This window comes from Leopardus geoffroyi, chromosome A2 (genome assembly GCF_018350155.1).
Source record: "Leopardus geoffroyi isolate Oge1 chromosome A2, O.geoffroyi_Oge1_pat1.0, whole genome shotgun sequence".
In the NCBI taxonomy this organism is placed as follows: domain Eukaryota; kingdom Metazoa; phylum Chordata; class Mammalia; order Carnivora; family Felidae; genus Leopardus; species Leopardus geoffroyi.
The window spans coordinates 3,327,555-3,341,412 of record NC_059331.1 but is presented as its reverse complement, the minus strand read 5'-3'; the positions used below and the strand labels follow the sequence as shown (position 1 = coordinate 3,341,412).

General features: G+C 58.9%; 1 protein-coding gene across 2 annotated transcripts in view; it reads right to left on the bottom strand.

The window, feature by feature from the left end:
- The window catches only part of HDGFL2 (HDGF like 2), a 21,170-nt gene extending 7,312 nt beyond the window's left edge, over window positions 1-13,858 (bottom strand). For both annotated transcript variants that reach the window (XM_045491586.1, XM_045491587.1), the window contains exons 1-4: window positions 13,669-13,858; window positions 11,189-11,265; window positions 10,957-11,095; window positions 4,840-5,031 (exon numbers count right to left, since the gene is read on the bottom strand). In XM_045491586.1, the coding sequence (XP_045347542.1) occupies window positions 4,840-5,031; window positions 10,957-11,095; window positions 11,189-11,265; window positions 13,669-13,740 (480 nt within the window). In that variant the 5' untranslated portion in view covers window positions 13,741-13,858. The remainder of the gene's footprint in view (window positions 1-4,839; window positions 5,032-10,956; window positions 11,096-11,188; window positions 11,266-13,668) is intronic.

Here is a 13,858-nt window from a genome sequence, read left to right as displayed (position 1 = left end):
GAGCCAACACCAAGAGTCGGACGCTTAACCGACTGAGCCACCCGGGCGCCCCAGAGCTGTGCATTTTAGAATGGCTGATTTTTTAATGTGAACCTTACCTCAATAAAAAGATTAAAAAAATTGGGGCGCCTGGGTGGCTCCGTCAGTTAAGTGTCTGATTTCGGCTCAGGTCATGATCTCACAGTTCACGAGTTTGAGCCCCACACTGGGCTCTATGCTAACAGCTCAAAGCCTGGAGCTGCTTCAGATTCTGTGTCTCTCTCTCTCTCTTTCTCTCTCTCTGTCCCTCCCCTGCTTGTGCTCTCCCTCTCTCTCAAAAATAAATAGATAAACATTTAAAAGAAAAAAATAAAGATAAATAAACACACACACACACACACACACATCCATGCAAACAACCTGAATTCAGTTTCAGGGGTCCATGCATTCTCTGACATCCACCCAAAGAAGCCAACGTAAGAATCTTTAAGAAGAGATGGGGCGCCTGGGTGGCGCAGTCGGTTAAGCGTCCGACTTCAGCCAGGTCACGATCTCGCGGTCCGTGAGTTCGAGCCCCGCGTCGGGCTCTGGGCTGATGGCTCAGAGCCTGGAGCCTGTTTCCGATTCTGTGTCTCCCTCTCTCTCTGCCCCTCTCCCGTTCATGCTCTGTCTCTCTCTGTCCCCAAAATAAATAAACATTGAAAAAAAAAATGTTTAAAAAAAAAAAAAAAAAAAAGAAGAGAGACCTGAGCTTTAGAAGTAGATCTCAGCCAGAGACAACCCAGGCCTCCCCAGCCAGCCAGTGCTGAGTTCAATGGCACTTTGCCTCTGTTTTGTCACATCGGAGATGTGGTGGTTCTCCTAACCACTGTCACCGGAGCATCTCCCCCGCTCTGTGCCCTGTCCAGGGCACGATGGGCTGGACTGTGTCCCCCTAAAATTCACCTGTTGAAGCCCTGACCCTCAGGACCTTAGAACGGGACTGTGTTTGGAGACCGGGTCTTTAAGGATAAAATTAAGTTAAAATGATGTCACTGGAGTGGCCCTAATCCAGTGGGACCTGTGTCCTTATAAGAAGAGATCAGGACATGGCCACAGAGGGACGACCACGTGAGGACACGGGATGGGGGCACGGCATGCGCACGCCAGGGAGAGGCCTCAGAAGGAACCAGGCCTGCCAACACCTTGATCTCAGACTTGCTGCCTCCAGGAACACTGACTGGTGTGCAAGACGTCTAGTCCACGGGACTCTGTGAGGCCAGCCGGCACACATGTACACTCAGTGACCCACTGGGGAGAGATAAGGCCCCCTACTGTCGCACAACATGTTCCAGCCAGGAGAGGCAAATGGAAACATTCCGTGCAAATCCGTGGGAAGGGTTACTCGCGTATGGGGGACCAGGATGGGACAGAGGGAGGATAGAGAAACGGAGGGAGGACGGAGGGATAGAGGGAGGACAGAGGGACGGAGGGAGGATGGAGGGACGGAGGGACGGAGGTGGGGGACAGAGGGATGGAGAAAGGACGGGGAGGGGGGACGGAGGGGCGGGAGAGACGGCAAGCACAAAGCCCCACAGGGGAAGGCAGCGTGGCTAGTGAGTGCTCAGGGGAGGGACGGGGACTGTCGGGGCCGGACGTGCAGGGCTGTGTGGTCGTGTGTGGAGTCTGGCCCCCCTTCGTGGGCGGCCGAGCTGAAGCCCGGGGCACTTCGTACTCCCTCTCGGGACACAGACGGCCTGTATGTATCCTAGGGGCGCTGTATGCTCTCCCTTCTCAACGCAGGCGCTCAGGGGATCCAGTTAGAGGGCAGTTCACGTTCTGCCAGAGTCGCCAGGCAGTTCTAGGGGAAGCGTTTCAAGCCGGCTGTGGCCTCCTTCCCCAGACCAAAGGGCATCACAAAGACTAGGGTGACCCAGGACCCTCCCTCCTGACGCCAGGGTGCAAGGGGAAGCAATGGCGAGGGGCCCCGAGCTGCGAGATCTGGGAGCCCCAGAGAGCACAGAGACCCCGGCTGGGCGGGCAGGGCCGGGACCCCGTCCCCAAGAGCTGGCGTCGGGATCTGCCTCACGAAGGAGGCCGTCCGTGGAACCACTCAGAGGACAGATGAGAAGACCAGCCAACAAGTTGTTGGCTGAAGAGAGAATGTATAAAGCCGGCCCCGCGGGAAAACCACAGCCCCTCACAGATCAGAGAAAGGAGAGCTGCGGATGGGCTGGGGGATGGGCTCCCGGGGAAAAGCGCTTTTAAATGTTCCCCGGTGTGGTTAAACGGGGTTGTAACAAGAACTTACATCTGTTTAATGCAAAAGTGACCCAAAAAATCTAAGTAGTGACTTACAAACAGGGGTTTAGGGGCGCCTGGGCGGCTCAATCAGTTGAGCATCTGACTTGGCTCAGGTCATGGTCTCAAGGTTCATGAGTTCGAGCCCCACGTCGGGCTCTGTGTTGTCAGCAGAGCCTGCTTCCGACCCTCTGTCCTCCTTTCTCTCTGCCCCACCCCCAATCATTCTCTCTCTCTCCCTCTCTCAAAAATAAGTAAATATTAAAAAAAATTAGGTGGGAGGCACCTGAGTGGCTCAGTTGGTTAAGCTCAGTTGATCGGCTCAGGTCACGATTTCACAATTTGTGGGTTTGAGCCTTGTGTGGGGCTCAGTGCTGGCAGCTCAGAGCCTGGAGCCTGCTTCAGATTCTGTCTGTCTGTCTGTCTGTCTCTCTCTCTCTCTCTGTGCCTCCCCTGCTCACATTCTGTCTCTTTCCCTCAAAAATGAATCAACATTTAAAAAATAAAGTAAGTAAACATTCATGGGGTGCCTGCATGGCTCGGTCAGTTAAGCGTCCGACTTTGGCTCAGGTCATGATCTTGTGGTTCATGAGTTCAAGCCCCACATCGGGCTCTGTGTTGTCAGCACAAAGCCTGCTTCAGAGCCTCTGTCCTCCTTTCTCTCTGCCCCCTCCCACGCACTCACACACACAACACACTCCCTCTCTCTCTCTCTCTCTCTCTCTCTCAAAATAAATAAACTTTAAAAAATTCTTAATAAAAAAAAACACAGAAAAACAAATACGGGTTTATCTCTCAGGGGTGGCACGGGGCAGGGTTGTTTTCTACGCATTTCTATTTAATGTCTCCAACAGCCGTAAAGAGAAATAATGGGGAATTTGACAAAACAGTGCCAAGCGCACCATAAAAACTTGGAGCTAAATGCCCAACAAGTTTTCTTTTCCTTTTTCTTTTACGCATTCGCTTTTGAAAGAGCGAGAGAGGGCAAGCGAGCAGGGGAGCAACAGAGAGAGGGGGAGACAAGAGAATCCTCAGCAGCCTCCACGCTATGAGCGCAGAGAAATCGTGGCCTGAGCCAAACTCGAGAGCCAGACACTTAACCGACCGAGCCACCCAGGTGCCCCCCTGAACGCCCGACGGTCTTGCTAACGTCCCGGTGAGAAATCACAGACTGCTTCTCGACCACGGAGGACCACGTCGTAAAACAGTGCTTAATGACCAAGAAATGCTCAGCAAACAGACACCGTGTGGACGGCTGCCGATTCTGTGCTTCGCACCCCCACCCCTGCACCCCCGCCCTCACTCGCACCCCCACCCGCACTCACACCTGCACCCCGTGGGAGGCACACTCGGGATCGCAGACAAACCCGCCAGGGCGTTTCCAGTCCCCGGCACAGCAGCCCGCGCACCTAACACGGGTATTTTCTACCAGCTTCTCCGCACCTTTCGCGTCTCATACCTGACGACAAGCACGGCTTATCACGAGGGTTGGAGCCAAAAGCAAACGTTATTTTTATCAGTAATGGTAGGAAAGCCTGTCAAAGACAGTGGCGCTAGGTCCCGGCCTTTTCATCCCGCACCCAGATGCTCAGAGTCAGAGGCAGTCAAGAGGCAGACGAGAGAAAGGGCAAGAGACTGTCTCCGGAGCCGACAACTCACGTCCTCACGGAAACCTGCACACGCCAGTGCACAGCACTGTGTTCACAGCGGACCGGAGTGGACACAACCCAGATGTCTATCAACTGGTAAATACGTGTCCACCGCACACACGCACGTCCCTCGGCCGCGAGCAGGAGCGAGGCGCCCACCCCCGCCGCCCCGCGGACCGACCCCGAACACATGACGCTCGGGGAGGGAACCGGACCCGAGAGGCCACGAGGGGTGTGAGTCCGCGTGTGTGAAATGTCCATAACGGGCCCATCCACGGACAGGAAGGGGGCTCGTGGGGGCTGGCGGATGACTGCTAAGGGGGACAGGGTTTCTTTCGGAGTGACGGAATGTTCTGGAACTCGCCGGTGGCGGCGGCTGCACAGCTCTGTGAACGTACTAAGAACCAGTGAACTGTGTATTTTGAAAGGGTGAATTTCGCGCTATGTGAGTGGTATCTCAATTTTCAAAAAGCATGTTAAACACCCAGAAAAATTATCTGCATATTCAGGTTACGGGCATAATTTCAGCTAGGAGGCTCCTGGGAGGGAAAAGCCAAGAGCGAGCACGTGCATTCTACTTCTGCTGGGATCTGTTCAGTCTGGCTGGTGTTGAGTAAAAGGTCGGGTTAATAATACAGGAAGGCATTTCAGCTCACACTACAGACCCGGGCTAAGCACACCCCCTCCTCGAGATGACAATCTATGAAGCGGAAACAGTAATATCTACTGAGGAACGTTATAAAGAGTAATGAAATGACATACGTAAAAAAATAACAAAAATAAATGAAACAAATCATGACGGAACCGTGCATTGAAAACAAGAAAGGCAGTAGGGGGAGCCCAGGCTGCTGGGGGCGGGGGGCAGAGAGAGGCTGGGCTGCCACCTCCCCCCGCCCCCCCACCAGGCCAAGGGCTCCCGCCCCACCCCTACCTTCAGGGCTGCGGCCTTCCGTTTCAGGCCACTGTTGTCGCTGCTTTTGTCCGAGTCGGAGTCGCTCTCCATCCTGTCGCTGGCCGCTGTGGCGGTCACGGCTGTGACGGCCATGACCCCCCGGACCTCGTCGTCCTCGCTCCCGCCTGCCGGGTCGGCTTCGGGGGCCTCGCTGTCAGAGGAACTCACCGGCTGGGGGGGGGCGAGACGGTGGGGGGGGGGGGGGACACAGACCAGTCACCAGCAGGCTTGGGCAGATTCCCCAGCCGGGACGGTGACCCCGAGGACAGATCCCACGGCGGGGTCTCAAATGTCAGGGTCTGGCCCCCTGGCTTTCCAAACGGGGCGGCCCGGAAAGACTAAAGAATCGAGGCTCAAAGGCAAGATGGGCACATGCGGTGGGTGCCAGGGTTCAAGATCAAACCTCAGGCCAGTCTGTGACTTAGCCTCTCGGGACCTCAGTTTCCACATCTGAGGGAGACGGGTGGCACGAGTTTGGCCTCTCGGGGCTGTGGCAAGGATGAGGCCGGAGTGGCCCATGGCATTCTTAGGGCAGTGCCCAGGCTGGCAAGAGGTCCCCCAAAGTTTGCCAGTTTACTGTCGGTACGCCCATCATGACGAAGACAGGACCTCCAGGCTGAAACTTCCAGGCTCTGCTATTTCTGCTTTACCCAAAGTGCCCGCTCAGGCAAGAACAGCCACAGAAACACTTCTGCCGCGCTCGGCACGTGCCGGGCTCCTTTACACGCTCGGGGGGCGTTCGCGCAGCCCGGAGTGCCAGGCACGGTGCTGGGCGGGCAGGCAGTGAGCACACGCAGATGCGAAGGCAGCGCGGCCCCTGCCCCCAGGGAGCTTACCATCTAGCGGGAGAGGCTGAGAGCAGCCATTTCGGCAGAACAACGTCTCGCTGTGGGGACGGGGAGAGAGGAAAATACTGGTATGTGGGTGCCGAGGAATCAGGGAGAGGTGGGTGTAAGGTGGCAGTAATGTTCTGAAGTGCGTTTTGGGGAGGAATCCTCGGAGGGCGGGACGTTTCAGCTGATGAGTCATCTCAAGCATGCAAAGGGACAGGAACAGCACGAGGGGAGGGACGAGGGGAGGGACGGTGCCCCTGAGAACCGGGCGGGCGAGGTCGGTGTGGCCTGTGGCCGGCCGGGACAACGGTGAGAGAAGAATGTGGCGGAAGAAAGGCTGGAGGGCTGGGCCAGGGCTGATGCAGGGTTATGGGGGATGCAGGGGACCCAGCAGTCGCACAAGGATGGTCAGGCCACAGGGCTCTCTCGGGCCTGTTTCTGACCCCGTTCTGGATATCTCGTTTGCAGGAGGAACACAGATGAGTCCTGGTCAAACTCATCCAGTGAGTGCCACAGAACACCCACTGCCTGAGGCCTCGTGCTGGGGCGGGGGCGAGACGGTGTGAGACAGGGTCCCTGCCCTCGGGGATCTCACAGTCCCCGATGGGGACTAATGGGGAGAAAGACAAGGAAACACAGAGAGACAACACGGCCTGAGAGGGGGTGCCGCTCCGTTCCTGGAGCACCCAGCCGACTCCGAGGGTAATATCTGACCACGTTATTTCGTGGTACTTCTTTACCGAGTAATTAATTTCTTTTAAGACACAGACTGTGAGTTTTTAGAGCTACGGTCTGCAAAAAAGCCAAATTTCCACCTACTAATAAATAGACAAAGTGCAGAGCAGCTCTAGGACAGAATACTATTCAGCCACGAAAAGGACTGAAACTGATATGCGCTACAGGGTGGATGAACCCCCGAAACACGCGCAGTGAAAGACGCCAGAAGCATAGAACGATACATAATCCCATTTCTATGAAATCTGGAGTATGCAAATTCATAGGAACAGAAAGTTGACTAGGAGTTCTCAGGGGCGGGATGATGTTCTCAGGAGATGCTCAGTTGGTTGAGCATCCGACTCTTGACTCCAGCTCAGGTCGTGTTCCCAGGTTTGTGGGATCGAGTCCCACGTTGGACTCTGCACACGGGGCATGGAGCCTGCTTGGGATTCTCTCCCCTCCTCCCCTAATCGAGCTCTCTCTCTTTCTTTAAAAAAAAAAAAAAAAAAAAGGAGTTCTCGGGGGCTACAGGAAGGGGAGAATTGGGGGTGACAGGGAACAGGAAGGGGGGGGTTTTCCTTGTGGGGTGATGGAGTGTTCTCGATTAGAGAGTAGTGGCAATTGCACGACACTACAAATGTATAAAACCCACTGTAGGACACGTTCAAAATAGTTAAAACAGCGGATTTCCCAAATTCATTAAAAAAACTTACAACAAGAGAAAGGCACGCTCCCTTGGTGGAACCACAGCCGGGGGTCGATGGATCGGGCCGGGGCCGCACGCCGGCCGACATACAAGCGGGGAGGACAGAAAGGGGTCCGAGTCCGAGCGAGGAGCCTCAGGGGCCGCGCCGACTAGACACAGGAGACCAGACCAGGACCAGGGAGCAAGGAGGCAGGAGCACGGGCGGCCGGGGGGCCGGGAGGGAAGGGAACCGGGGTCAGCACTGGACACGGGACCAGACAAGCGCTTGGTAGGACATCAGCACAGAAAGGCTCAGAAGAGGGGAAACGTGGCTGCCGGAGAGGAGACGGGAGGACCCCCGGCCCAACCGATCCCCCGTTCCCTGATCTCTTGCAGGAAGCCCCCCAGGCCTTCCCTGACTGAGGGGTCCTGAGCCCACCCTGGCCTTCACACAGCCGGGTTAACAGGCGAGGAGAGTAAGGGCCCGGCGTCGACAGGACCTCGCGCTCAGCACGCAGCACCTTCTGTGTCCCCTGAGGCACCGTAACAGGGCCCACTCTGGATATGCTTGACGACACAAAAAGACGTGACGCTAGGTAGGGCAGGCCCCAAACCTAAAACGAGGGGGCAGACGTTACCCGAGCTCGCTGTGTGTGTGTGTGTGTGTGTGTGTGTGTGTGTGTGCGCACGCGTCCTGGGTGCGAGCCATCACCCTCATTTTGCAGACGAGCAAAGGGCGACACGACAGCTCAAGACCACGGCGAGTGTGCGACACAGGCGAGATGCCAGCCGGGCCTGGCTTGGCCTCTAAGCCGGGGCCACCGGACGCAGCGACTGCTCACGGAAACCCCTCCTTGCTCCTGACCAACCGGGGCCCGACCTGTGCCTCTCGCGTCCAGCCAGGTGGCCGGGCTGGGTGGGCCTGTCCCACAACTGGGCAAGTGGCCGCTCCAGAAGGTAAGTGGCCGGCCCTACGCTGTGCCTGTAGATAAGGGGCACAGCTTATCTGCGCTAGGGGCCTGATGTGCGTCTGCTCACGGGGTTCCCCCCACAGCCCCGTGACACTACCATGAGCCTCTGCCTTAGATGAGGACACGGAGGTTCGGGGAGGTGACGCGGATTCCCAAGGCACACAGTAAGTGGGTGGCAGACCCCGCCCCCCCGTGCCCGATGAAACACAGCCTGAGACACAGGAGGCCCGGGCTTTGGCCCCAGCTCACTCTAACTAGGCTGAGAACCCTAGACAGGTCTCTTTCCCTCTTCCCCTATCGAGGGAAGAGGATGCATTTCTAGAAAATCCTCCGTCAATGGTTCTCAACCAGGAGCGACGTCTGTCTCCTGGAAGACATTTGGCAATGTCTGGGGGACATCTAGGGCTGCCGAGACTGGGGGTGCTCCTGGCATTGAGTGGGGGGTGGTGCTCAGGGATGCTGCTCAAAACCCCACGGTGCCCAGGGCCCCCACCCCGTGAGAACGATCCAGGCATGAATGTTGAAAAACCCTGGTTTAGGTCTAAGATGTCCCAGATTCTAGCTGGGTCGCTCTGGGCCTCGGTTTGCTCATCAATAAAACGGAAAAGATGCCACCTGCCCAGGCCACCCTCAGCACTGGATTAAGACCGTGAAGTCGGAACCACACTCAGATGCCATTTCCACCTCCCGGCTTGGCAAGGGGGCGAGGGAACAGGGCTAGTGGTCACCTCTTAGTGCCAGAGCCAGCTGAGGTAAGGCTGTCAAAAAGAACGAGGCTGTTCTCTGCACAGAGACCAACAGTCAAGACAAATTTTGGGGGAAGCCTGGTTGGCTCAGAAGAACGTGTAACTCTTGACCTTGGGGTTGTGAGTTTGAGCCCCACGACAGGTGTGGTGATTATTAAAGATAAATAAACGGACATTAAAAAAGGATGTATTTTGGAGAACAGGAAGCAAAGTTAAGAATTCCAGGCCTTAGGGGCGCGTGCGTGGGTGCCTCAATCGGTTAAGCGGGCGACTTGGGCCCAGGTCACGATCTCACGGTTTGGGAGTTCGGGTCCCACATCGGGCTCTGTGCTGTTAGTGCAGGGCCCGCTTTGGATCCTCTGTCTCCCTCTCTCTCTGCCCCTCCCTCCCCACATGTGCACACTAGCACTCTCTCCCTCTAAAATAAACATTAAAAAAAAAAAAAAAAAAGAATTCTAGACTTTAGAACAGAAAAGCTGTGTTCACGGCTTGATGTGAACACGGAATTTGGGAGAATGTATCAGGAATGAGGAGCTGCGGCTGTCTTGACCGGACGTCGCGGCACCGTGACCGGGAGCGAGGGCTGACTTCCCACTCTCCATAGACACGCTCTCTCGTACACCCCCTTTTCCATTTGGTACCCCGAGCCTGCCTTTCCACTCAAGATGTAGTCATACACGAGAAACGTCAAGAGCGAACAGAGAGAACGCTCAGGTACCCGCACAACGCTGCTTCCGAAAGCCCGCCTACGGCCTGGCTCTGCCGGAGACATCCAGGCTGGTGCCTGGGAAGAAACACCTCAGGGGTCCCGGGCCTGAGCCCTTCACGCCGACCCCAAAACCTCCGCAGGCGGGGCCCAGGAATCCGCATCTTAAACAGACGTTCAGTTTGGAGCCACGGGCTCGGTGGGAAAAGCCACTTCTCACCCCGGGGAGTCTGTGTGGGGCCAGTTCAACGTCAAGGTTGCACCACGGTTGAGTTTCTTTCCCCGAGGGCAGGCATCCACACAGCACTTACCAAGCTGCTGGTGTGCAATAAATATTAAACGGTGTGATGATTCACCAGCAGGCGAGAAGCTTACCGCGTAACCAAACAGAACTCGAGCCGGGGCCAGAAAAGGATCGCGCAGAACCCAAATGCCTTCAAGACCTTCTGACCCACTGCCCCATGATGGGGAGCGGGGAGGGGGGGCCGCGGGAAACCGGGAGAGACAACGGGCAGCAAAGCGGGGGACCTCCTTCTCCTAGACCCGTCCCAGGAGGCAAAAGGAAACCACCACCAACGTCTACTAAATTCTGGACCGTGAGCTCCCGGCTCAGGGGGAGCCTGAGCCGCAGGACAGCACAGGCTGGAGACCCCAAGTTCTCACGCAGGACTAGACGCTGCAGACATCCTGGGTCCGTCGCTCACTCGAACCAGACCCTCTGTGCCTCCTGCATCCCTCCCCACGGACCAGGCCGCAGGGCCTTTCCTTCCCCAGCTGGCCGCTCTGCCCCCGGCAGGCAGTTAGCTCCGCCTCCCGGCCAACCTCAAGCCCACCCCTCCTGAGGCCAGACTGCTCTGCCTCCTGCAGAAAACCCCAAACTCGGTGGCTAAAAGCAGAGCAGAGAACCGCAGCCCAGCCGCCCCTCATCTGCACCTCACCCCCAAGCGCCCAGAGCGAGGTAGCTCTCTGCCTCCTTCTGCAGCCTTCCAAGGCTTTCCATGAATTTCACTTCAACGTCTCTCCCCCCCCCCCAGAACAAAAGGCTTTTTCAGAGCTGTAATAACACTATTATAAACCCAAGCCAATTCCAGAGCAGTGGGTTTCACCTGGGGTGATCCCGCACCCCTCCACCCCACCTGGAGGGCACCAGCCAACGTCTGGAGAGGCGTTCGGTGGTCGCGACTGGGAAGGGGAGGTGATGCTAGTACGGAGTGGGTGGGGCCGGGGATGCGACGCAACTCCCACGAGGCCCAGGAAGGCCCCGACGGAGACAGAGAATGATCGGCCGGAGGTGAACAGTGTCAAGGGGGAATGAGCCCTTCCTCCTCGCCTACGGAGCAAGCTCAGACCAGCTCCGGTGCCCGGCGTGTGTAAGAGCCCCGCGTGACGTGGGCTCGGCAGTCACCACGCCAGCCACTCTCCACCCCCAGGTACTCACCAGAGGGGCGCTGTAGCTGGCGTGGGGATTGTTCTGGATCTCCCACAGTCCTTCATTGAAGCCTTTCCTCTTGTTGGGTTTCCCGTACTTATCTTTACATTTGTCGTAAGGGAACAGGTCCTTGGGGCCCAGGAAGGCTCTGGAGAAGGGAGGCACGGGGCCAGTCCCGGGTGAGTCAGGCCACCCGGGAGGCACCAGGGGGGACGGTCAAGCCCCACCTGGGGACACTTACGTTTCGTGTGTACCAAAGAAGAAGATGGGGTACTTGTTGGGTGGGGGCTTCACGGCACCGTCGGCGATGTCATCGATCTGCAGGGAGACGCTGCTCAGGGGGTGGCTGGGGGGGGGCAGCGTCACCCCCTGAGCCAGGAAATGGCCAAGACATCAGCCAAGTTACTTGGGGAAAGCATGCTGGGAGAAAGGGAGCCTTCAGCTGAGGGAGACAGGGCTCGTTCCGGTTAGGCATCTGCATTCTTCTGCGTGACCCCCCCCTCCTCCATACACACCTGTCCCTTCCCCCCAGAATGTTCTGCCTCCAAGGCAGGTGCTTCACCTGAGCAGAGCCAAATACGGGGCCCTGAGTAGCCAGGAGGTGGGGCCAAGCTCAGCTTCTGCGAACTCCCAGGACCCTCCCTCGGGACCCCCTCCCGCACAGAGGCGACCGGTGGTCTCTCTCCCAGAGGCTGCAGCTGGCAGCTCCAGGATGCAGAGGGTGGGGGGTGGGCTGCAGGAGACAGGCCCTGAGCATCCAGGAAGTCCCACCCTCTCCCTACAGGCCCATGGGCCCCGGCAGCTGTCAGTCACCTCCCCACAGGAGGCTAGCAGCCCCTTCACTTCCAATCAGGTGCTTGGAAATGTTCCGGGCTTGGAGAGCCGGCAGGAGGGGGGAGGGGGGGGGTTGGCGGGGGGAGGTGGAGGAGAGGGAGAAGCTGGTACTCTGGAAAGAAGGGAAGTGCCCGTAAAGTTTCATGGCTCCTGTGTCCCCCAGGAAACAAGCCCAAGCAAATCAGGTTAAAGTGAGTTTTCTGGTCCCCGTCAATTCCTTCCCATCCTTTTCTACGCCTGGGGGCTGCTGGAACCTTCCCTGCCGCCCCCCCCCCCCAACACACACACCCCAGCTTCCGTGCCCGGTTCTCTGGGCTACTTTTCAAAGTCCTTGGTGGCTGGGCCTCAGGCCCCCATGGCCAGCATCCCCGGCACAGACGCTTCCTCAAACTTCATCACCCTGAGGACCAGCCTGCCACGCCTTCCAGGCCCGGCTTCCAGGTCACCCAGGACCCGCCTCTGAGCCTGAGGCTCAGACGTGCCAGCAGCAGCACCAGCCCCTGGCCCCTGCCCGAGCTCCCGTGGCAGCCTCTCCCCACCCAGACCCCCAGCGCCGCGAGACGCCCGCTGCGCCTCACTCCTACCCAGAGGGAGCGCGGCTGAGATCTCCAGCCATCGGGCAACTCCTGGGCTCCTCCCGTTCCAGCCCCCCCTGCTGCCGCCGCTGCTCCCACCCCCCAAACTCCGCCAGTCCGGTCACGCGTTCCCCACCAACCCAGGTTCGGGGGCGACTTTACCCCTAGGACCCGGGGAGGACAACCCCCAGGTCCTCGTCCACACTGGCCTGCCCTACACAGTGCCTGGGACTCCACTCTCTGGGACTCCCAGACTCAGGATGCCCTTCAGACCTGCAACCGGCCGACCATCCGCGTCCCCCGGATCTCAACCTTTCCTAAAGGGGATCCCCAAAGTCCCCTTGGCTCAACCCCTTCCCTCAGATGCTCTCTCTCGGGCCTGAAGCTGAAAAGGAGTCTGAGTCGCGCATCAGGGGGGGACCACCCCCAGATCTCCCTCCACCCCACACCCCAACCAGAGGATGGGGAGGGGATCCGTACAGAGCACCGGTCCCCAGGGTTCAAGTAAGTCCCATTCCAACCTCTGGGCCGCGATACCCCGCATTCTCAGAAGAGTCCTCTCGGCTTCAGTGACCTTGTGAACACAGCTCCCAGCCCCCTTCCCAGCCTTGACCTCCCTCAGCCCCCCTCGGCCTTGACCCTCAACCCTTCTCCCTCAGGTACCCCACAACCCTAGCCCACCCGCACAAACGGCCTGCGGCCCCACAATGAGACCCTTCAGTCTGAGGCGCCCCCTTCCCATCAGTCTGATTCCGCTCTTTAAACCCCATTTTCCTCCGCTCCCCTCACACCACCTACTCGCTCAAATACTTGAACTTGAACTTGAACCCTGCCCCCTCAGGCCCCAGGTCCCTCAAACCCCACGACCCTTGGAGCGATTTGCTCAAGACTGGCCCCCCCCCCCCCCGCCACAAACCCTCCGTTACGCGGGTCCCTGAGGCCCGGGGGCCCCCAGGACCCCGTTACGCGGGTCCCTCAGGACCGGGGCCCCCAGACCCCCGTTATGCTGGTCCCTCAGGCCCGGGGGCCCGAAAACCCTGTTGCTCGGGTCCCTCAGGCCCGAGGGCATCCCCCAGACCCTCGTTCCTCGGGTCCCCGAGGCCCGGGGCCCGCAGACCCCCGTTACGCGGGTCCCTCAGGCCCGGGGCCCCCAGAGCCCCGTTACGCGGGTCCCTCAGGCCCGGGGCTCCAGACCCCCGATGCACGGGTCCCTAAAGCTCGGGGACCCCCAGGCCCCCGGTGCACGGCCCCTCAGGCTCGGGGCCCCTCCTGCCCCACCCCCCCGCCTGGCCCATCTCCCGCGCGGCCTCACCCGGGCCGGCCAGTGCGGGTAGCCCTTCATCTTGGCGAACACCAAGTCCCCGGGCTTGAAGGCATGCGGCATGCTGGCGGCGGGAGGCCCAGGCCGCAGGAAGCGGCGGCGGCGGCGGCGGCGGCAGCGACTACGGCGGCGGCGGCGGCGGCGGCGGCGGCGGCGGCAGCGGCAGCGGGAGGCGAAGCCG